Consider the following 21,641-nt stretch of genomic DNA (forward strand, 5'->3'; position numbering starts at 1 on the left):
AAAACGATCAAATATTACGATTTACGATTTAAGAAAACAATAATTTATGATAATATTTATAATAAACATGTTATAATTACTATTTTGGTCCCTATATTAGTATATTATATACCATTTTTAATTTTGGTCCTTAAACCGGAAATGTCCCCCAAGTGGAGGTCAATTTGTAATTTCCGAAAATCCACCTCCCTAGATGAAATAGTTTTGAAAATTGCAGAATCACCCTTATACTTACTCCATCTTCCTAGCCGCTCCACCCAAATTGCAAATTTGACCCCAAATTGGATCTCTCTTTCACTATCCAAAATATCCGCCACATTTACGAAAATTCGCAATATCGAGAAAAAAATCATATGATTTACGATTCAATTCTTATGATTCAATTCGTTCATATCTATGTCGATTCAAATGTTAAAATAAATCTTAAATATCAACAAATTGATCAAATTTTACGATTGTTGGTCCCTATATTATATACTTCGGAATAGTGTTGGAAGTGAGTTTTGAGGTACTACGTTTTTTTTTCCCATGCGTATATTGTAAGACTATGGTTACGAAGCTAATTACTTTTAAATATACTATGGTTACGAAGCTAATTACTTTTAAATATACTATGGTTACGAAGCTAATTACTTTTACGCGACTTTATCGAATTTTCGCTAATACGGGATTTCGCTATTAACTCTCGAACAATTTAACCATAGAAAATGCAACACCCGAAAACCACTTCACATATGACAACAAAATACTTGAAAACAACTACTTAAAAGAAGAAATTCGACATTTATTCGCTGAAAAACACTCCACGAGACAAACACTTGCGGTTTCAGTTTTAGAAGTTTTTAAGGAATCGGATATACGACGACCTTCCCGGAAGCTCGATTAGTCTCGAGATACGAGAAAGCTTCCTTAACCTTATCGAAAGGAAACTGTCCCTTAGGATCGATCAATGGCTTCACTTTTCCACTCTCCAAATACGGATTCAACTTCTTTAAATACTCTCCGCTCGAAGTCAGCACAAAATGGAAAGCAGGCCGGTCAACGGGCGGGCCCGGAATAATGGATACTACGCTACCACTTTCCTTCACCGCCTTCACTGCCCTATCATTTTGCCCTATTCATAGTCAAACCAAAAAAAACGAAAAAACTTCGAGTTAATAGTTAGGGTTTTATTGCATTCGACACCCTTGTATTTTCTCTAGTTGTCAAAAAAACACCCCACGTTATTTTATTAGCGAAAAAACCCCTACGACTCATGCAAATTGTAGTCTGTGTATATATATATATATATATATATATATATATATATATATATATATATATGGTGGTCTAATTTATCTTACCAACAGCATCATAAACTACATCAAATTTCCCAGGCAGGTCTTCAAAGTTTTCCTTAGTGTAGTCGATAGCTAAATCGGCACCCAACTTTTCAAGAAGTTCCAATTTCGCCGTGCTTGAAGTCGCAGCAACTTTCGAAGCACCAAACACGTGCTTCGCAAGCTGCATCCATCACCAAACACGGTAATAAATACGAGTACGTGTTAATAATTGTTTGTTTGTACTAGGATGTTTGCAACTAGTTTCCACCTGAATAACGAAGGATCCAACGCCACCGGCACCACCAAGAACAAGAATGGATTCCCGGCCCCAGCGGAAAAACGAGCCCTTTCGAGACCTTCGTAGGCCGTCTCAATCGCCATGGGAATCGACGCGGCTTGTCCGAAATCGAGATTCTTCGGCTTTAACGCCAATAGTTTCTCGTCTGCAACCGTGTACTCTGCTAATGTGCCGTACTGCTTCGGCCCATCAAATGCTTTCTCAATTATATCTCCGTACACTTCATCTCCTACTTTCAGCTGCTTCACTTCACCCCCTACTTTAACCACCACCCCTGCCACGTCATACCCCGGAACTATCTGGAAAATCCCCAAAACAGGAAAAACATCATTAATTCATTGATCCAAATTAATTAAATTAATTACATGAAAATGGGGAAATTAATTAATTGATTAATTAATTACAGGAAGAGGCGAATCGATGGACTTGAAAAACCCTAGCCTCCTCTTGTAATCGATAGGGTTAAGAGCGGCGGCGAAAACCTTAATCAGGACCTGATCGTCCGCCGGCTCCGGCAATGGAACGTCGGATTCGAGTTTCAACACCTCAACGCCGCCGTACTCGCTGTAACGCCACGCCTTCATTTTTTCTTTTTTCTTTTTTCTTTTTCCAGTACAAGGAATTGTTGATGCACTGACGTAAAAGATGATTCGTTCATATTTCGAGCGATTTATAGAATGATGGATTAACTCCGCCATTAGCGCCACTCACAAAAGCTTCTTTTTAATGACGTTACATCACCTGATTTAAATAATTGGGGTTACTGTTGAATTACCCATAATTAAAGGGGTAAAGTGTATTTAATCGTTAAATATTTGGTGTGTTGATGATTGTTAGGAATTAGGATAAGTTAAATTATTTCCACTTTTGATTGCACATTCAATGCATCTATACATTACTTATTTTTCCTTAATAGTACTATACTTTAGTTGTTCAAAAGATAAAAAGGAAAATAAATTAAAATCAGTATGTTCAAAATTTTGTCAATAAAAAAATTAGGGTAAATTACGAAAACCCTCTTGAACTTAGGCTAAATAACAAAAATACCCCCACCTATTTGTAAATACCAAAAACTCCCTTATGTTTGTTTCCGTGTTACACCAACCCCTTTACAGTGGGACTTTTCATGGATTTATTTTGATTAGAGTGAATAGATTTTACACAATTTAAGTTACACATGTCATGTTCTGTTAAAAAAAACTCGATCAATAGTTAATGAGATGGGGTTTTTTGGTTATTACGAATAGGTTGGGTTTTTTTTGTTATTTAGCATAAGTTCAGGGGAGTTTTGTAATTTACCCAAAAAAATAATATGAAATTGTTTTATTATTTATTTATTTATACATGCGACGAACAGAAATACTTGAAAGAAGTAATAATACTCAATTGTTTGAAATAATAAACTTGGTACTCTTTAAGGAATCGGGTATATGACCACCTTCCCGGAAGCTCGACTAGTCTCGAGATACGAGAAAGCTTCCTTAACCTTATCGAAAGGAAACGGTCCCTTAGGATCGATTATCGGCTTCACTTTTCCACTCTCCAAATACGGGTTTATTTTCTTTAAGAAATCTCCGTTCGAAGTGAGCACAAAATGAAATGAAGGTTGAGCAATTGGAGGACTGATACCAGCAGCGGTAACTACTATACTACCTTCCTTCAACGCCTTCACCGCCCTATCGGTTTGCCTTGTTCATAAATTAAATAAATAAATAAATCATCGTCGTTACCGAATACTAATTACTAATTTGTAGTAGAATATATAAAGCAATGTGGCGGTTGAATGTATCTTACCAACAGCATCGTAAACAAGATCGAATTTGTCGGGCAGGTCTTCGAAGTTGTCCTTAGTGTATGTAGTCGATAGCTAAATCGGCCCCCAAGCTTTTAAGAAGTTCCAATTTTGTTGTGCTCGAAGTTGCGGCAACTTTCGAGGTGCCAAACACATGTTTTGCAAGCTGTAATACAAGAGTACATATTCAATGAAACCGTATCCTGTATATGTAATCGGGGTCTATTGCACTCGGTACCCCTGTATTTTTTCTAATTGTTAAAAAACTCCTCATGCTATTTTTTATTGGCAAAACTTCACCCTAAAAATTCATTTTTAGGGGTTGTGCGCTGAAAAAATGAATTATAAGAGGGGTTTTGCCAGTAACATATATATGAGGAGTTCTTTAACAATTCAATATAACACAAAGGTACTAAATGCAATGAACTCGTATGTAATCACAATTATCGTTCCAAGTCTCAAGTGCCGCCGGTCCCGATACGTGATTTTTCTGATTTTGGAACAATATTTTTCATTCCAAAATTTTCAGTCCCGATTTTTTCATATTATTCATACTTTCGAACTGAGTTTTTTAATTCCAATTTCCAAATTCTGATTTTCGATTTTGTTTTGACCGGAATCGGAATTAGTTTTCCCCGTCCGAAAGAAAAAATGCAATTTTCCGAACGTGGATCCGATTTCCACGCAAGAATAAAGAATTGGGAAAATGCATAATTGTTTATATTTGTCCTAATAAATTAATGAAACCAGCAAGTAAGTACGAGGATGTTAGCAACAGTTTTCACCTGAATAACGAAAGATCCAACGCCACCGGCCCCACCAAGAACAAGAATAGATTTCCCCACAGAAAAACCAGCTCTTTCAAGACCTTCATAAGCTGTCTCCACCGCAAGAGGAAGCGCCGCCGCCTGTCGGAAATCAAGATTCTCCGGCTTCAACGCCAACAGCTTCTCCTCTGCAACTGTGTACTCTGCTAATGTACCGTACTGCTTCGGCCCATCGATTGCTTTCTCAATTATATCCCCGTACACTTCATCTCCTACTTTTAGCTCCTTCACTTTCGCCCCCACTTTCACCACCACCCCTGCCACGTCATACCCCGGAACTATCTCTCTACAATATTAGATCGATGGTTACGTTGCTCACATGTAGCGGATGGTGGCGGTGAATGCTACGACGCAGACTAATATGCAGACGAAGAATACGAGGATTCTCGAGGTGACTGACTGGTGGCGACAAGTGGACGAGGTGCTTTAATCTAAGAGCCCCTTTTATCTTAAAGTTATCTACCAAGAAATACAAATCAATATTCTCAAAATTTTGTTTAAATTAAATGACATAATTTTCACCTAGACTGAAAAATAATCTTAGTATAAGTTGACATGGGACAATTTACATGAACAAAACTTTAATTTCATCCGAGAAAGAAAATGGGTGTTTTAATTACAGTGTATATCACATCATACACCAATAAGTTAATTTATTTATTTAACAAACAGAAAAATCCACACTACCAAACCATGGTCCAAACTCAACCACACCCACTGCATATATATCAACTTTTATTATATATAATATAATATTATATAATATTATATTATATTATATATGCAGCAATTATTAATTTATTCATTTTCATTCTTTATAACACTTGTCTCCATCACAAACCCACTCTTGTGCTGCAGTTTTGTCTTTGCTCTCTTCATCAAAAGCGCACTTTGGATGCAGATCAAAATCGCACTTCTCACAATAATAAGACCACACACTCCCATCTACACCACAACCATCACACAAAAAATTCTTCCTCTTAGTAAGGAAAAGCTCGTGCTCGTGGGCCCCGCACTTCAGATTCGGGGCCCACCCCTCCGCCATTTTCTCAAACGCCTTTTTGATCTCCTCGATTCTCTCTCTAGTGAAAGGATAAGCCTCCGCACCGTGGGCCATAATAAGCCCGCGGGCATCGGTGGAAACCGTTTTTCCCGTGGGCCCCAATGCAACGAGTGTTGGGATTCCATCCACCTTGAACCAACTGCTCAAAGATTCCTTCCTCTTGTCGCCAAACGGGAGTGCTAGCCATGGCATCTCCGAGAAATATTCCTCGAACGCTTTTTGATCTCTATCGCTTGAGATGAATATCACTTCTAATCTTTTATTGTTTTTGTTGATTTCTTCATATGCTTTTGTGAGTGTGGGGAGAAACGCACGGCATGGAGGGCACCAATGGGCCGAAAAGTATAGCAAGATGTCTTTTCCGATAAGATCGGAAACCGGAATCTGAAATTTTCAAAATAAAAAATTTAAATATTTGTGTTAGCATTAACCATAATCGCATTTTCAAAATAAAAATAAAAAAGTGATCTTTTTTTTTCATTTTTTACCTTGACTCCAGCTTCTCCGATAACGTAATCGGAATCTTGATTCACTAAAAGGGATTCGAGTGTTTGAGCTTCCCTCTTCGCCTTTTCGATCTCTTCAAGCTCGGTGAATTTCTCGGGTGTGAAAGGATAAGCCTTCACACCGTGTTCCTCGATTGCTTCAACAACGTTTGACTGAAGTGTCTTTCCATTTGGACCGATAATAACCACAGTTGGGAGCGCACCGAGCTCGAGATACCGAACTAGCTTGAGGCAGCATTTGTCATTTATAGGCAATGATAACCATGGCAACTTTTCAAACTCATCACCAAACGATTCTTCATCTTCGTCTAGGGGTACCATCACAATTTCGAAACTTTCTCCCCCTTCTCTCAAACTGTTGTACACTTCGATAAGCTTCGAATTAAAATCTAAGCACCCGTAGTAACTGGCCAATACGAAATACAATCCCACCGTCTTTCCTTCCAGCTCAGCAACAGGAACCTTTGCACAAAAAAAAAAATCGGGAATGTCAATATTACACGTAAACTCCCCATGCTATTTTATTAGCAAAGAACCCCCTATGATTCATTTTTTTGAAGCAAACTACCCCCTAAAAACTCACTATTTACGGGGTTGTGTGCTAAAAACTGCATTATAAGGGGTTTTTTTTGCTGATATTTATAACACGGGGGAGTTTTTAGCAATTCGATATAAATAGGTGATACTAAAATGAAATACACTCGTATCATACTAACTGAAAAACCATCAAATACTAATAAAAGATTTCACCTTTTTCCCATCAGATGTAATAACATAGTCCCTGGATTCGGTCACAAGTAAAGAATTTAAGGATTGATTCATCTTAGCTTCTTCTTCTTGTTTCCTGAGTTTCTCGATTTGCTCGGAAGTAAAAGGGTACCCGTCGGACCCGTTTTCTACAATGACTCGTACTCCTTCACTCGTCAATATCTTCCCATCCTCGTTAAGGATTACGAGGTGGGGTATTCCACTCACACCGAACAATTCATTCAATTTCTCGCGCGTGTCAGAATCGGAAAACGGAATTGAAAGCCAAGGCATTTTCGAGAAATAAGCATCGAATGACTCATCATCTTCATCGCCAGATATAAAAACAATCTCAAAGTTATTACTTTGAGCTAGTTCATTGTAGACCTCGACTAATTTCGGGGTGAACCGCTGGCACGGACCGCACCACGACGCGGAGAAATACAGCCCGATTATCTTCCCCTTAAAACTATCGAATTTAACCTACGGAAATTAACAGAAAATTATTTAGCCATTGAACGAAACCAAGACGGGTATAAATCACTAATCAGTAAATACTAAACTTGATTTGCCACTAAATGTAATCAAGCGTTGACTTTCATTTCCTCAAGCACACATATCAAATTAGCACATATATCAAATTAAATAGTTAAAAAAATTGGATCTTTCTACAAAGGGATATCAAATAACCAAAAAATGGATACAGTCAACTTCAAGAAATAAACTAAAAATCAAGTGTAATCAAGTGTTGACTTTCATTTCCTTAAGCACATACATCAAATTAAAGAGTTAAAAAAATTGGATCTTTATACAAAGGGATATCAAATTAAAGAGTTAAAAAAATTGGATCTTTATACAGAGGGATATCAAATTAAAGAGTTAAAAAAATTGGATCTTTACACAAAGGGATGTCAAATAACCCAGAATTGGATACATACAATCAACTTCAAGAAAGAAACTAAAAATCAAGAATTCAAAATTGCAATTTTCAACCAACAAATAGCAAAATCCCAATTGGTCTAAAAAAAAAAAAAAAGACATGAGTACGAGGAGATTACCTGGTCACCATTGTTGCGGACAAGGTAATCCCTGTTTGGGGAGGACATAATAGAACTGAGATCATACGTGGCATCTCCATTGGTATTCTCAAGCTCACTCTCCATTAGGGATTGCAGAAAACAAAAAAAGGTAAAAAAAAAAGAAAAAACCCAAATCTTTGATTGAAGTATGTCACCGCAATATTGCAGATATTCGGACAGCAATTTATAGTAAGGGAAGGGGCAAAAAAACACATAAACCCACGATTTATTTTCAGAACTTTCTTGCGAGACTAAGATGAAGTCGTAATCAAGACGTGAAATATTTTAGGGTAAATTACAAACACCCCCCTGAGGTATGGTCAAATTACAAAAACACCCCTCTTGTTGGGATAATTACAACCACCCCCTCAACTCCTCAAATTTAGTGGAATCTTCGAGATTATATGAAATATTATCACTTTTTTACCCGTTTTATCCCATTCAGACACTACATTATGAAGCAAGATGATCATAATATGTGATTTTTAGCTTGTATATATCAGTTTGTGGTGCATCAGAAACTGTATTTTTACACAAAACGAGTACAAACTATAGCACATCCCATGGATTCTAGATGATTATGTTGAATTTGGCACCATAAGGGTAGAGGTGTAAGAAAAAATCATAGTTGAGGGGGTAGATGTAATTATCCAAACAAGAGGGGGGTTTTTGTAATTTGACTATACCTCAGGGGGTGTTTGTAATTTACCCAATATTTGGTATTGACTTGTTATTTAGTCAATGTCAACTATAATATTATAGTTAGAACAAGATGCTTTCTTGTACCAAATAACGATTTAGTACAAGATGCTTTGCTTAATCTTGATGCTTAATTGTATGAATGGGGAAGAAGACTTTATTTGATTGGTATTTACTATTTAGTCATGGTACATTAAATAATTATATATTTATATTTTTTAATATATACTTGCTTAATTATATTAAGGGTAAATTACACCCACACTCCTGAGGTATGTTTAAATAACTTTAAGGTCTCTGTGGTATCGATAATTACACTCACCCCCTTGAAACGTAGTTCTAAACTCTAATGGGATAATGCATTGGATACGTTATTACGATAGAGTTCTAACGGACTATTTGTTTCAAGAAGTGGTGGAGACAACAAATAGTTATGGGTGATTTAAGAAATATTGGGGGAGCCATGTCACCCCATAACTCCCCATAACTCTATGTTATCTCCACCGCTAGCTAAAAGTAATAGCCCATTAGAACCCTATCGGAATAATGTATCCAATGCATTATCCCGTTAGAGTTTCTAACTGCGTTTCAGGGGGTGCGTGTAATTATCGATACCACATGGACCTTAAAATTATTTAAGCATACCTCAGGGGTGTGGATGTAATTACCATTCTATTAAATTTTTTGGTCTTATACAATTCAATTATAGTAAGAGTGCACAACTCATGTAGTTCTTTCTTGGATTTTGGGCTCAAAAGATTATTGAATGTAGCCCATAAATTCACTTTTCTCTGAGCCGTTCCAGCATAAAAGCCCATGTAATCAGTCAAACATGAGAACTTTCTAGATTATTCAATCTTGACCGTTACTTATCTCTGCTTTGGATAGAGTATTGACAAAAATTGAGTGGTTCTAACTAGGGTTCTGGACTTCTGGTGATTGTGCTTTGTATTAGGCTGTTGGAGCCACCGTCGAAAGGTTATGGACGAGAAAACATGACAAGGAAACTGAGCCGTAATAAAAACCGAGCTTCTTCATCTGTTGAAGATTAGTTGTTCAAAGTTTGTGTCTGTTTTGTTTCACAACTTCCGTACTCGGTATGTAACTCTTTCTTTCTTTCGTTTTTTATAATCGTTTATTTCCTTTCCCATAGGTAATCTTTGTAGTTTTGTTTGTCTTTTGAGTTCAAATGGGTGCCCGACAGTCCAACTTGTGTATGCAACTGTGTAATAAAGTATCAATGAAGAGATCATCTTCTAACATAAGGCCCAAATTCGGTGCTTTTATATAAATTGGGTCATATTTACGAAATTCGCAATACCGAGCATAAAATCTTATGATTTACGATTCAATTCATTCATATCTATGTCAATTCTAATCTTAAAATAAATCTTAAATATCAACTAATCGATCAAATTTTACGATTTGTTGGTCCCTATATTACATACATTTTTTTTTAATTTTGGTCCTTAAACAAGAAATGCACCCTAAGTGGGGGTCAATTTGTAATTTTTGAAAATCCACTTACCTACCTGAAACAGTTTTGAAAATTGCAAAATCACCGCTATACTTATTTCATCTTTCCAGTCGTTCCACCCAATTAGCAAATTTAACACCAAAGTGGATCTCTCTTGCAATATCCGAAATATCCGCTACCAACGCAGTATGCTTCGACTTCTCAACTATAATTGTGTGTGATTCATTTACGAAAATTCGCAATACCGAGTTTAAAATCTTATGATTTACGATTCAAATCTTACGATCCAATTATTCATACCTAAGTCGATTCAAATGTTAAAATAAATTTTAAATATCGACAAAACGATCAAATTTTACGATTTAAGAAAACAATAATTTATTATATTATTTATAATTAACGTGTTATAATTACTATTTCGGTCCCTATATTATATCCCATTTTTAGTTTTGGTCTTTCAACCGGAAATGCCCCCAAGTGGAGGTCAATTGGTAATTTCCGAAAAGCCACCTCCCTAGCTAAAGCAGTTCTAAAAATTGCAGAATCACCCCTATACTTTCTCAATCTTCCTAACCGCTCCACCCAAATTGCAAATTTGACCCCAAAGTGTATCTCTCTTTCAATATCCAAAATATCCGCCACATTTATGAAAATTCGCAATACTGAGCATAAAATCGTATGCTTTACGATTCAAATCTTACGATTCAATTCATTCATATATATGTCGATTCAAATGTTAAAATAAATCTTAAATATCAACAAATCGATCAAATTTTACGATTTTTGGTCCCTATATTATTATACCTCTTTTTAATTTTGGTCCTTAAACAAGAAATGCACCCCAAGTGGGGTCAATTTGTAATTTTTGGAAATTCAACTCCCTGGCCGAAATAATTTTGAAAATTGCAGAATCACCCTTATACTTACTCCATCTTCCCAGCCGCTTCACCCAAATTGCATATTTAACCCCAAAGTGGATCTCTCTTGCAATATCTTTAATATCCACCACCAACGTTGTATGCTTCAAGTCCTCCTAGGCTATAATCGCATGTGACTCATTTACGAAAATTCGCAATACCTAGTTTAAAATTTTATGACTTACGATTCAATCCGTTCATATCTAAGTCGATTCAAAAGTTAAAATAAATCTTAAATATCAACAAGACGATCAAATTTTACAATTTAAAATTGAAGAAAACTTTAATTCATTATATTATTTTTAATAAAATTGCGATAATTACAGATTTGGTCCATATATTATATACAAATTTTAATTTTGGTCTTTCAACCGGAAGTGCCCCAAGTGGAGGTTAATTTGTAATTTCCAAAAATCCACCTCCCTGACTGAAATAGTTGTGAAGATTGCAGAATCAACCCTATACTTACTCCATCTTCATAACCGCTCCACCCAAATTGCAAATTTGACTCCAAAGAGTGGATCTCTCTTTCACTATCCAAAATATTCGCCACATTTACAAAAAAACATAATAACGAGCGTACAGTCTTATGATTTACGATTCAAATCTTACGATTCAATTCATTCATATCTATGTCAATTCAAATGTTAAAATAAATCTTAAAAATAAACTAATTGATCAAATTTTACGAATTTTGGTCCATATATTACATACATTTTTTTTTTTAATTTTGGTCCTAAAACAAGAAATGCACCCCAAGTGGGGGTCAATTTGTAATTTCTGGAAATCCACTTCATTGATTGAAATAATTTTGAAAATTGCAGAATCACAGCTATACTTACTCCATCTTCCCAGCCGTTCCACCCAAATAACAAATTTAACACCAAAGTGGACCACTCTTGCAATATTTGAAATATCCGCCACCAACGCAGTATGCTTCGACTCCTCGACATGTACTACAACCCTTCCTATCTGATAGAAAAGGACTCCCGTGATTTCGAATAGAATGATTCATATCATCAGGTTGTACAAAAAGACAAAAAGATGGTTTTTGCATCAATCAAAAGCTCCAAAAAGGTTTTTTGAAATTAAAAGGGTCCGTTGAGCACCTCATGACTATGTCATAATAGATCCGAACACTTGCCCCGGATCGACTTCCAGATCATAATTGCTCTAGTAAAGAACTAAAGAAAATAGAAAAATGGGAGATAGAAACATAGAAGAGAAACAAACTAATTATAGAAATCGCGTGTGACTCATTTACGAAAATTCGCAACACCGAGTTTAAAATCTTATGATTTACGATTCAAATCTTACGATTCAATTCATTCACACCTAAATCGATTCAAATATTAAAATAAATCTTAAATATCGACAAAACGATCAAATTTTACGGTTTACGATTTAAGAAAAAATAATTTATTATATTGTTTATAATAAACATGTTATAATTACTTTATTCATCCATATATTATATACCATTTTTAATATCGGTTCTTAAACCTAAAATGTCCCCAAGTGGATGTCAATTTGTAATTTCCGAAAATCCATCTCCCTGGCTGAAACAGCTCTTAAAATTGCAGAATCACCCCTATACTTGCTCCATCTTCCTAGCCCCTACACTCAAATTGCAAATTTGATCCCAAAGTAGATCTCTTTTTCAATATCCAAAATATCTGCCACATTTATGAAAATTCGCAATACCGACCATAAAATCATATGATTTACGATTCAAATGTTACGATTCAATCCATTCATACCTATGTCGATTCAAATATTAAAATAAATCTTAAATATCAACAAATCGATCAAATTTTACGATTTTTGGTCGCAATATAATATAATTTTTCTTATTTTTGGTCCTTCAACCAGAAATGCACCCCAAGTGGGGGTCAATTTGTAATTTCTGGAAATTCACCTTCTTGGTTGAAACAGTTTTGAAAATTGCAGAATCACCCCTACACTTACCCCATTTTCCCAGCCGCTCCACCCAAATTGCAGATTTAACCCCAAAGTGGATCTCTCTTGCAATATCCGAAATATCCGTCACCAACGCAGTTTGCTTCTACTCCTTCTCAGCTATAATCGCGTGTGACTCATTTACGAAAATTCGCAACACCGAGTTTAATATCTTATGATTTACGATTCAAATCTTACGATTCAATTCATTCATACCTAAGTCGATTCAAATGTTAAAATAAATCTTAAATATCGATAAAACGATCAAATATTACGATTTACGATTTAAGAAAACAATAATTTATTATAATATTTATAATAAACATGTTATAATTACTATTTTGGTCCCTATACTATATACCATTTTTAATTTTGGTCCTTAAACCGGAAATGTCCCCCAAGTGGAGGTCAATTTGTAATTTTCAAAAATCCACCTCCCTAGATGAAATAGTTTTGAAAATTGCAGAATCACCCTTATACTTACTCCATCTTCCTAGCCGCTCCACCTAAATTGCAAATTTGACCCCAAATTGGATCTCTCTTTCACTATCCAAAATATCCGCCACATTTACGAAAATTCGCAATATCGAGAAAACAATCTAATGATTTACGATTCAATTCTTATGATCAATTCGTTCATATCTATGTCGATTCAAATGTTTAAATAAATCTTAAATATCAACAAATTGATCAAATTTTACGATTGTTGGTCCATATATTATATACTTCGGAATAGTGTTGCAAAGCTAGGGGGCACAATTATTGACAACTGTATAAAAGACATTACTATACACTTTCCTGTTATAATGGCAACAGACTTGGTCGCCTACTCAGGTGATGATATATTTCGATCAATTCCTGCACCTCTCTTATTTTTACACTTATTCAAACACTAATGTCAGCTAACTAAAGTTTGTGTTGTACATTTATCACATGCTAAATTCTTTCTATATTATTTTAATACAACTATTTTGATGCAAATAAAAGGAAGCAAATGCAACATTAATAATACTATATACAACCAACATGTTGTACCAAATCTTCACCGCATGCCATTGTGTACCAATCTTGAACTGTATTCTCCTCTTCCTAATCAGTATCATCCATCGCAACAATGAGTCCAACAATAATCAATTTTGTATCATTAATAAATATATTTTTGGCCATTTACCTTTTTACACATCAATATTATCTCTTATTTCATAATCCGTCTCGCCTTATATAATGCTCTCTTTTAATGTGACCCTTATATCCAGTAGCGTATCATCAACCCTTCAAACTTACGCTAGCATAAATAAAACACATTTTGCAAATATGTAAACAGTGAATATATGCAGCAATTATTTATTAATTTATTCATTTTCATTCTTTATAACACTCGTCTCCATCACAAACCCACCCTTGTGCTGCAGTTTTGTCTTTGCTCTCTTCATCAAAAGCGCACTTTGGATGCAGATCAAAATCGCACTCCTTACAATAGTAACTCCACACACTCCCATCTACACCACAGCCATCACACGCAAAATAATTCTTCTGAGTAAGGAAAAGCTCGTGCTCGTGGGCCCCGCACTTCAAATTCGGGGCCCACGCCTTTTCGATCTCCTCGATTCTCTCTCTAGTGAAAGGATAAGCCTCCGCACCGTGGGCCATAATAAGCCCGCGGGCATCGGTGGAAATCGTTTTGCCCGTGGACCCCAATGCAACGAGTGTTGGGATTCCCTCCACCTTGAAACAATGGCTCAAAGATTCCTTCCTCTTGTCACCAAACGGGAGTGCTAGCCATGGCATCTCCGAGAAGTAATCCTCGAACGCTTTTTGATCTATATCGCTCGAGATGAATATCACTTCTAATCTTTTATTGTTTTTGTTGATTTCTTCATATGCTTTTGTGAGTGTGGGGAGAAAAGCTCGGCAAGGAGGGCACCAATGGGCCGAAAAGTATAGCAAGATGTCTTTTCCGATAAGATCGGAAACCGGAATCTGATATTTTCAAAATTAAAAAATTTAAATATTCGTGTTAGCATTTACCATAATCCCATTTTCTAAATAAAAATAAAAAAGTGATCTTTTTTTTTTCATTTTTTACCTTGACTCCATCTTCTCCGATAACGTAATCGGAATCTTGATTCACCAAAAGGGATTCGAATGTCTGAGCTTCCCTCTTCGCCTTTTCGATCTCTTCAAGCTCTGCGAATTTCTCGGGTGTGAAAGGATAAGCCTTCACACCGTGTTCCTCGATTGCTTCAACAACGTTTGACTGAAGTGTCTTCCCATTTGGACTGATAATAACCACAGTTGGGATGGCACCGAGCTCGAAATACCGAGCAAGCTTGAGGCAGCATTTGTCATTTATAGGCAACGATAACCATGGTAACTTTTCAAACTCTTCACTAAACGAGTCTTCATCTTCGTCTAGGGGTACCATCACAATTTCGAAACTTTCTCCCCCTTCTCTCAAACTGTTGTACACTTTGATAAGCTTCGGATTAAAATGTAGGCATTCGTAGACAGTGGCGAATACGAAATACAATCCCACCGTCTTTCCTTCCAGCTCAGCAACAGGAACCTTTGCACCAAAAAAAATAGTCGAGAATGTCAATATTACACGTAAACTCCCCATGTTATTCTATTAGCGAAAAACCCCCTATGATTCAATTTTTAGAAGCAAACTACCCCCTAAAAACTCGCTATTTACGGGGTTGTGTGCTAAAAACTGCATTACATGGGTTTTTTTGCTGATATTTATAACACGGGGGAGTTTTTAGCAATTCGATATAACATAGGTGATACTAAAACGAAATACACTCGTAGTACACTAACTGAAAAACCATCAAATCCTAACAAAAAAATTCACCTTTTTCCCATCAGATGTAATAACATAGTCCCTGGATTCGGTCACAAGTAAAGATTTTAAGGATTGATTCATCTTAGCTTCTTCTCCTTGTTTCCTGAGTTTCTCGATTTGCTCGGAAGTATAAGGGTACCCGTCGGACCCGTTTTCTACAATGACTCGTACTCCTTCACTCGTCAATATCTTCCCATCCTCGTAAAGGATTACAAGGTGGGGTATTTCACTCACACCGAACAATTCATTCAATTTCTCGCGCGTGTCAGAATCGGAAAACGGAATAGCAAGCCAAGGCATTTTGGAGAAATAAGCATCGAATGACTCGTCATCTGCATCGCCAGATACAAAAACAATCTCAAAGTTATTACTTTGAGCTAGTTCATTGTAGACCTCGACTAATTTCGGGGTGAACCACTGGCACGGACCGCACCACGACCCGGAGAAATACACCCCGATTATCTTCCCCTTAAAACTATCGAATTTAACCTACGGAAATTAACAGAAAATATTTAGCCATTGAACGAAACAAAGACGGGTATAAATCATTAATCAGTAAATACTAAATTTGATTTGCCACTAAATGTAATCAAGTGTTGAATTTCATTTCCTTAAGCACATACATCAAATTAAAGAGTTAAAAAAATTGGATCTTTATACAGAGGGATATCAAATTAAAGAGTTAAAAATATTGGATCTTTATACAGAGGGATATCAAATTAAAGAGTTAAAAAAATTGGATCTTTATACAAAGGGATATCAAATAACCCAAAATTGGATACATACAATCAACTTCAAGAAAGAAACTAAAAATCAAGAATTCAAAATTGCAACTTGCAACCAACGAAATGCAATATCCCAATTGGTCTGAAAAAACAAAGACAGTGAGTACGAGGAGATTACCTGGTCACCATTGTTGCGGACAAGGTAATCCCTGTTTGGGGAGGACAGAATAGAACTGAGATCATACGTGGCATCTCCATTGGTATTCTCAAGCTCACTCTCCATTAGGGGTTGCAGAAAACAAAAAAAGGTAAAAAAAAAAAAAAAAAAAATAACCCAAATCTTTGATTGAAGTATGTCACCGCAATATTGCAGATGTTCGGACAGCAATTTATAGTAAGGGAAGGGGCAAAAAAACACATAAACCCACGATTTATTTTCAGAACTTTCTTGCGAGACTAAGATGAAGTCGTAATCAAGACGTGAAATATTTTATTATATTTGGTATTGACTTGTTATTTAGTCAATGTCAACTATAATATTATAGTTAGAACAAGATGCTTTCTTGTACCAAATAACGATTTAGTACAAGATGCTTTGCTTAATCTTGATGCTTAATTGTATGAATGGGGAAGAAGACTTTATTTGATTGGTATTTACTATTTAGTCATGGTATATTAAATAATTAGAATTTTTTTTTTTTAATGTATACTTGCTTAGTTATATTAAAGTTTTTTTTATTTTAGAACTAAAGTAAAACCATTTTATTAGGCAAATGATGGCAAGTGAGTTGGAAGATGATCATCTTCGTAATAATCATCTATATTAAGATGGGCTACTGTATGCGCAATGCAATTCCCATTTTGTTTGACGAAAGAAAATATACAAGAATCAAAATAATTAACAAAGATACGACCTTCTTCAATCAAAGCGTCAAAGGACGTCAAATTGCTCTATGAACTTTTAAGTGCATTAATAACTTGCAAACAATCCCCTTTAACGATAATTTTTTTCCATTCTTTTTCTCGAGCTATCATAAGAGCATGTAGCGCCGCTCTTGCTTCGCCATCGACAGGTCTCGGTCGGCCTAGAAATTTCCGTACGTTCCGCCACACACACTCCCCAATTGAGTTTCGAGCCACCGCCGCCACTTTATAAAATTTTTTTCCGGTCGGAAACGCCACATCAAAATTCACTTTAATTGTACCTTCGTTAGGAGGACACCAAATTGCATTTCCCTCTCTTGCTGAGTTTTGCAAAATTATGGGCCTGTCTATGTGATATTCTGTCAAATAATTCTTCTCCCAAGAGACCAGGTTCGAAACCACTGTGATAGGCGACTCATGCACTTCTTGGTTTCTAATATGCCATGTTTTCCAGCTGATGACAATTGCAAGGTTCAGATCTTGTTCAATGTCAGACGAAGGTGTTCAAACCACAACCAAAAGTTATTCTCCAGAGCACGATTGCTTGAAGAATCTTCAAGTTTTCGTGCCCTAGAGAATGGGAAGTTCAAAAAAAAAATTGAAATTTACCTAGATCTAATCCTAAACATGCGTTTGAACCGGAATCGAGCCTTGTTTGCTACGGATTCAAAGTCAAAAAAATTTCCGAAATTCGAATGTCTTGAGAGAGTTTGGGAGTAGGAGAGAGAATTTCAAAAGAAAAAATTAAATTAAAAAGGTTCCGCTGCAAATAAACCCATTTCAGTAAAAGACCCGCTGCAAATAGCAAAACCCTATTGAATATAGCCCAGAAATATAATTCACTTTTCTACGAGGCATAAAAGCTCATGTAATTGGTCAAACATGAGAACTTTCTAGATTATTCAATCTTGACCGTTGGTTCTCTTTGCTTTTGATAGAGTATTGACAAAAATTGAATGGTTCTAACTAGGGTTTTGAACTTCCGGTGATTGTGCTTTGTATTGGGCTGTTGGAGCCACCGTCAGAAGGTTATGGACGAGAGAACATGATAAGGAAACCGAGCCGTAATAGAAAACAGAGCTTCTTCATCTGTTGAAGATTAGTTGTTCGAAGTTTGTGTTTGTTTCGTTTCACAACTTCCATACTCAGTCTGTAACTCTTTCTTTCTTGTGTTTTCTATAATCGTTTATTTCCTCTCCCATGGGTAATCTTTGTAGTTATGTATTATGTTTTGTTCGTCTTCGAGTTCAAATGGGTGCCCAACAGTCCGACTTGTGTATGCGGCTTTCTAATAAAGTACCAATGAAGAGATCATATTCTAACATAAGGCCCAAATTTGGTGCTTTTATATAAATTGGGCCAAATTTAGTCCAGTTTTAATTTTACTCTGGGTAATATTTAAAGCCCATACTATTTTAATTGGGCTTCAATCAAGCCCAACACATCAACAGAAAGCACTGGTTTATTAATTATTATTACTTTTTTTTTTGATAAATATTAATTATTATTACATTGATAACATTTAATAAATTCTGCATATTTGTGTTTCTGTAAATATTTAAACTTTGAATATAATATATATATATATTCAACAAGGTTCAGCTTTTAGTAAAAGCAAAGAATAAAGGCGCAAATGAAGCAAAGAATCTCATCAATTAGGCCATCGCATCGTTCATTGAAAAAAATATATGTTTACACGAAAGGGATTAAATTAATTTTTTTTATCTCCGGATTATATAGTTTGATTATTAAAATTTGATTTTTTTTGTGCAGCTTATAATTAAGTAGAGTACAATCTCTTAAAACCCGCTTTCTCCGGATAAAAGTGCGCGGCAAAGAATATTATCTTTATAGTTGTTACCCTCATTATTAAAAAGAAAATCCCCTCTTTTTTTTTTTTTTAATTATAATTAATTCCAACAAAAAATATTGCAATAAAAATCATCCAATTTCCCATAAATTATACTTCACCAAATCAATCAAAGGCCGAAAAAGAAAATGTCACAACCAATTGAGGTATATCCTAATCCTGTAACCAAACAGCCTACTAATTCTCGCGGATCTTTCGGGCCTGTTTTCATAGTATTGGCTGTCATTTTCGTGATTTCCGCTGTGGCTTGTCTTCTGGGACGCCTTTGCAGCCGCCGGCGCCACCGTGCCAAGGAGGCGGCGCACCACCACCACCACCAGAAGGCCGCTAAGCAGAGCCACGGCGGCGGCGGGCTAGGGCCTAAAGAGTGGGAGTCTAGGCAAAATCCAAACTTGAACATGAGAGACCATGGCGACGTGGAATTAGGGTTCGATAAGAAATTCAAATTTCCTTCCGCCACCAAATTGGGCGGAAATGGGCGACCGCCGCATCATAACGGCGGGCGTATGCCGGAAGTTAGATTTGCAGATAATGTCAAGTGAGGATGCACAGTCACGAAGGGGTATACTTTTAGATTTATTATTTAATTTTATATTATTATTTATTTTCTGAATTTAAAATTTATGATGAAGAATCCATCATCTTTTATGGCTTTCACTGAAAAATGTTAAAAGCATTTAATTTGATTTTGATTTGATGTACAATTATTTTTGCTATATGTTGCCAAATTTGTTAGGTTTTCGGCGTAAATGTAGTACATAAATTCAAACGCATGCGATAGGTGAAGTTAGATGTTACACTTGTTATTTATATCGGGTGGATTTGTACGATAAATTTGAAATAATTAGTCACTAAACATACATATACATAGATTGTGTGTAATTACGTATAAATCTACGTTCAAATCCATTCCGTGTAAATAATAAGGTATAAGGTAAGGATACACCGATTAAATTTCACTTCTTTGTTAGAATATTTTTATATTTTATTTTAACAAATTTAATAGCTAATTATAATATAAATCATTTAGTTTGAAGAAATTTACGTGGACCACAATTTGGCCCATGTAAGCCTTGAGTCAGGGCCTATGACCCATATTTGAATACAAATTAATCTTAAGCCCATAACACTTATTTTTTTTGTAAAATATCTCAAATGTCCCTATGAATTGGATTTAAATGAAAATAACAAGAGCACAAATGTATAATTCAATTTTAGATTATTTTTTTTTTGTTTGAGATTATGGATTAAAATAACTTATTTTAGAAATAGCATAAACCCAAACTATTAAATACTGAAAAAACAATACTATGAGAAGAAAATAGAAAACCCTCCTAGTATAGCTTAAAAAACGCGCACACAAACCACTGGTTCGTTATTTTAATGTGCCGTTGAGTCATTATATATAATTTATACTTATCCACTAAATACTGTCAGGCCAAGTGATGGAAGCCCGGAGAGCGATTCTGTCTTTTGATGCAAATATACACACGCAAGTAGGAAAAGGAATTGGAAAAAGATAAAAAAGAAAGAATAAAATAATAAATGTATATCTAAGTTAGGTCCAAAATATAGAAAAGGATGGAAGAATAGTGGATATGCCACACATAATTGTGGCCAATAAATGATGGAGTAGTGGCCAACGCTACAATTACTAAATTATATTCGGTTTTCAAATATCTTGAACATAAAAATAAAAAATTAATAATATTGATTCCATAATAATAGTGGATAATATCAATTATCATTTGATTTAATTTGTTATTAAAAAATATCATTTTATTTGGCAAGAAATTTAACCAAGTAAATCCCATATTTTAATATACAAAAGGACTTGAAATATACTATTAAAGAATATCAAAACAAAGTCTTAGTCAGATTATGTACGATATACTACATCGAGTGAAATACACTAGATAATTTTTAATTGTTGATTTGGTGAAATAACTTTCCAGCAACCACACATACACATACACATACATATATGTGTTTATATGCTGATCAACGATTTATAATCATACGATTTATTTCACCGGATGTAGCATCACATAAAATATTACACGACTAAGCAGATTTGAGTTCGTAGACGTGACGTCATGATTATGCAACAAAAATATAAAAGGGATTTTATACAAATTTATTGCAAAGTTGAGCAGATAACTGTTCAAAGTCATATTTAATGTAATGAAGGGAATAGGCTCTCTATCTTCGTTATTAATGTTTTCTTACAATTTTGATACATGAAATGTATTACTGTATAACATTACTTTTTTAGATTTTTTAAAGTGAAAGAAGTTTCGAAACAAAATACTGGTACGTATATGAAGTATATATATACAATCAAGAAAATAGTGGTAAATTATTAATTAAATTCATTCCTTAGCTTGTGAAATTTAAGAATAATATATAGTACATCCATCACATACATGATAGACACGTGTACATCAGTAATTGAATAATGAACATAGTTTGTTGTCAAAAGTCAACCATGAAAAACCAACTCACAGTTCAAATGCTTCTAAGAAGCAGTAGACTTGCTCTACAATCCCATAAAATCGAAATTAAAAAAAAATAAAAAATAAACAATATAT

At 35.2% G+C, this 21,641-nt stretch overlaps 2 protein-coding genes and 2 pseudogenes across 4 annotated transcripts; all 4 read right to left on the bottom strand.

Moving 5' to 3' along the window:
* Positions 1 to 653: 653 nt before the first annotated feature.
* Positions 654 to 2,378, bottom strand: LOC148770368 (2-methylene-furan-3-one reductase-like; annotated as a pseudogene). Its single transcript, XR_016031314.1, has 4 exons — positions 2,025 to 2,378; positions 1,591 to 1,919; positions 1,344 to 1,503; positions 654 to 1,114 (listed from the first exon to the last, which is right to left on the bottom strand). The product of XR_016031314.1 is annotated as a 2-methylene-furan-3-one reductase-like (transcript).
* A 656-nt stretch (positions 2,379 to 3,034) lies between these two features.
* On the bottom strand, positions 3,035 to 4,796 carry LOC148770369 (2-methylene-furan-3-one reductase-like; annotated as a pseudogene). The gene is made up of 4 exons (XR_016031296.1): positions 4,762 to 4,796; positions 4,198 to 4,525; positions 3,351 to 3,578; positions 3,035 to 3,308 (listed from the first exon to the last, which is right to left on the bottom strand). The product of XR_016031296.1 is annotated as a 2-methylene-furan-3-one reductase-like (transcript).
* LOC148770370 (putative nucleoredoxin 1) lies at positions 4,731 to 7,858 on the bottom strand. Its single transcript, XM_088818407.1, has 4 exons — positions 7,614 to 7,858; positions 6,559 to 7,038; positions 5,791 to 6,270; positions 4,731 to 5,686 (listed from the first exon to the last, which is right to left on the bottom strand). Exons 1-4 carry the CDS (start codon positions 7,716 to 7,718, stop codon positions 5,048 to 5,050), a joined length of 1,704 nt encoding a protein of 567 aa, XP_088674533.1. The 5' UTR covers positions 7,719 to 7,858; the 3' UTR covers positions 4,731 to 5,047.
* Positions 7,859 to 13,903: 6,045 nt separating this feature from the next.
* On the bottom strand, positions 13,904 to 16,882 carry LOC105974703 (putative nucleoredoxin 1). The gene is made up of 4 exons (XM_088818408.1): positions 16,435 to 16,882; positions 15,541 to 16,020; positions 14,773 to 15,252; positions 13,904 to 14,666 (listed from the first exon to the last, which is right to left on the bottom strand). The coding sequence occupies exons 1-4, from the start codon at positions 16,537 to 16,539 to the stop codon at positions 14,049 to 14,051; spliced, it is 1,683 nt and encodes a 560-aa protein (XP_088674534.1). The 5' UTR covers positions 16,540 to 16,882; the 3' UTR covers positions 13,904 to 14,048.
* Positions 16,883 to 21,641: the final 4,759 nt, after the last annotated feature.

Source organism: Erythranthe guttata, chromosome 5 (genome assembly GCF_056151865.1).
Source record: "Erythranthe guttata isolate IM_541 chromosome 5, IM_541, whole genome shotgun sequence".
NCBI lineage: Eukaryota > Viridiplantae > Streptophyta > Magnoliopsida > Lamiales > Phrymaceae > Erythranthe > Erythranthe guttata.

What these genes read in the sequence shown, in the direction of transcription:
- LOC148770370 (XM_088818407.1), bottom strand. Translation starts at nt 7,718, where the DNA reads ATGGAGAGTGAGCTTGAGAATACCAATGGAGATGCCACGTATGATCTC. An exon ending in TCCGCAACAATGGTGACCAG is followed by an intron (nt 7,039 to 7,613) that starts GTAATCTCCTCG and finishes TAATTTCCGTAG; the next exon opens with GTTAAATTCGATAGTTTTAA. An exon ending in TCGGAGAAGCTGGAGTCAAG is followed by an intron (nt 5,687 to 5,790) that starts GTAAAAAATGAA and finishes TGAAAATTTCAG; the next exon opens with ATTCCGGTTTCCGATCTTAT.
- LOC105974703 (XM_088818408.1), bottom strand. Translation starts at nt 16,539, where the DNA reads ATGGAGAGTGAGCTTGAGAATACCAATGGAGATGCCACGTATGATCTC. An exon ending in TCCGCAACAATGGTGACCAG is followed by an intron (nt 16,021 to 16,434) that starts GTAATCTCCTCG and finishes TAATTTCCGTAG; the next exon opens with GTTAAATTCGATAGTTTTAA. An exon ending in TCGGAGAAGATGGAGTCAAG is followed by an intron (nt 14,667 to 14,772) that starts GTAAAAAATGAA and finishes TGAAAATATCAG; the next exon opens with ATTCCGGTTTCCGATCTTAT.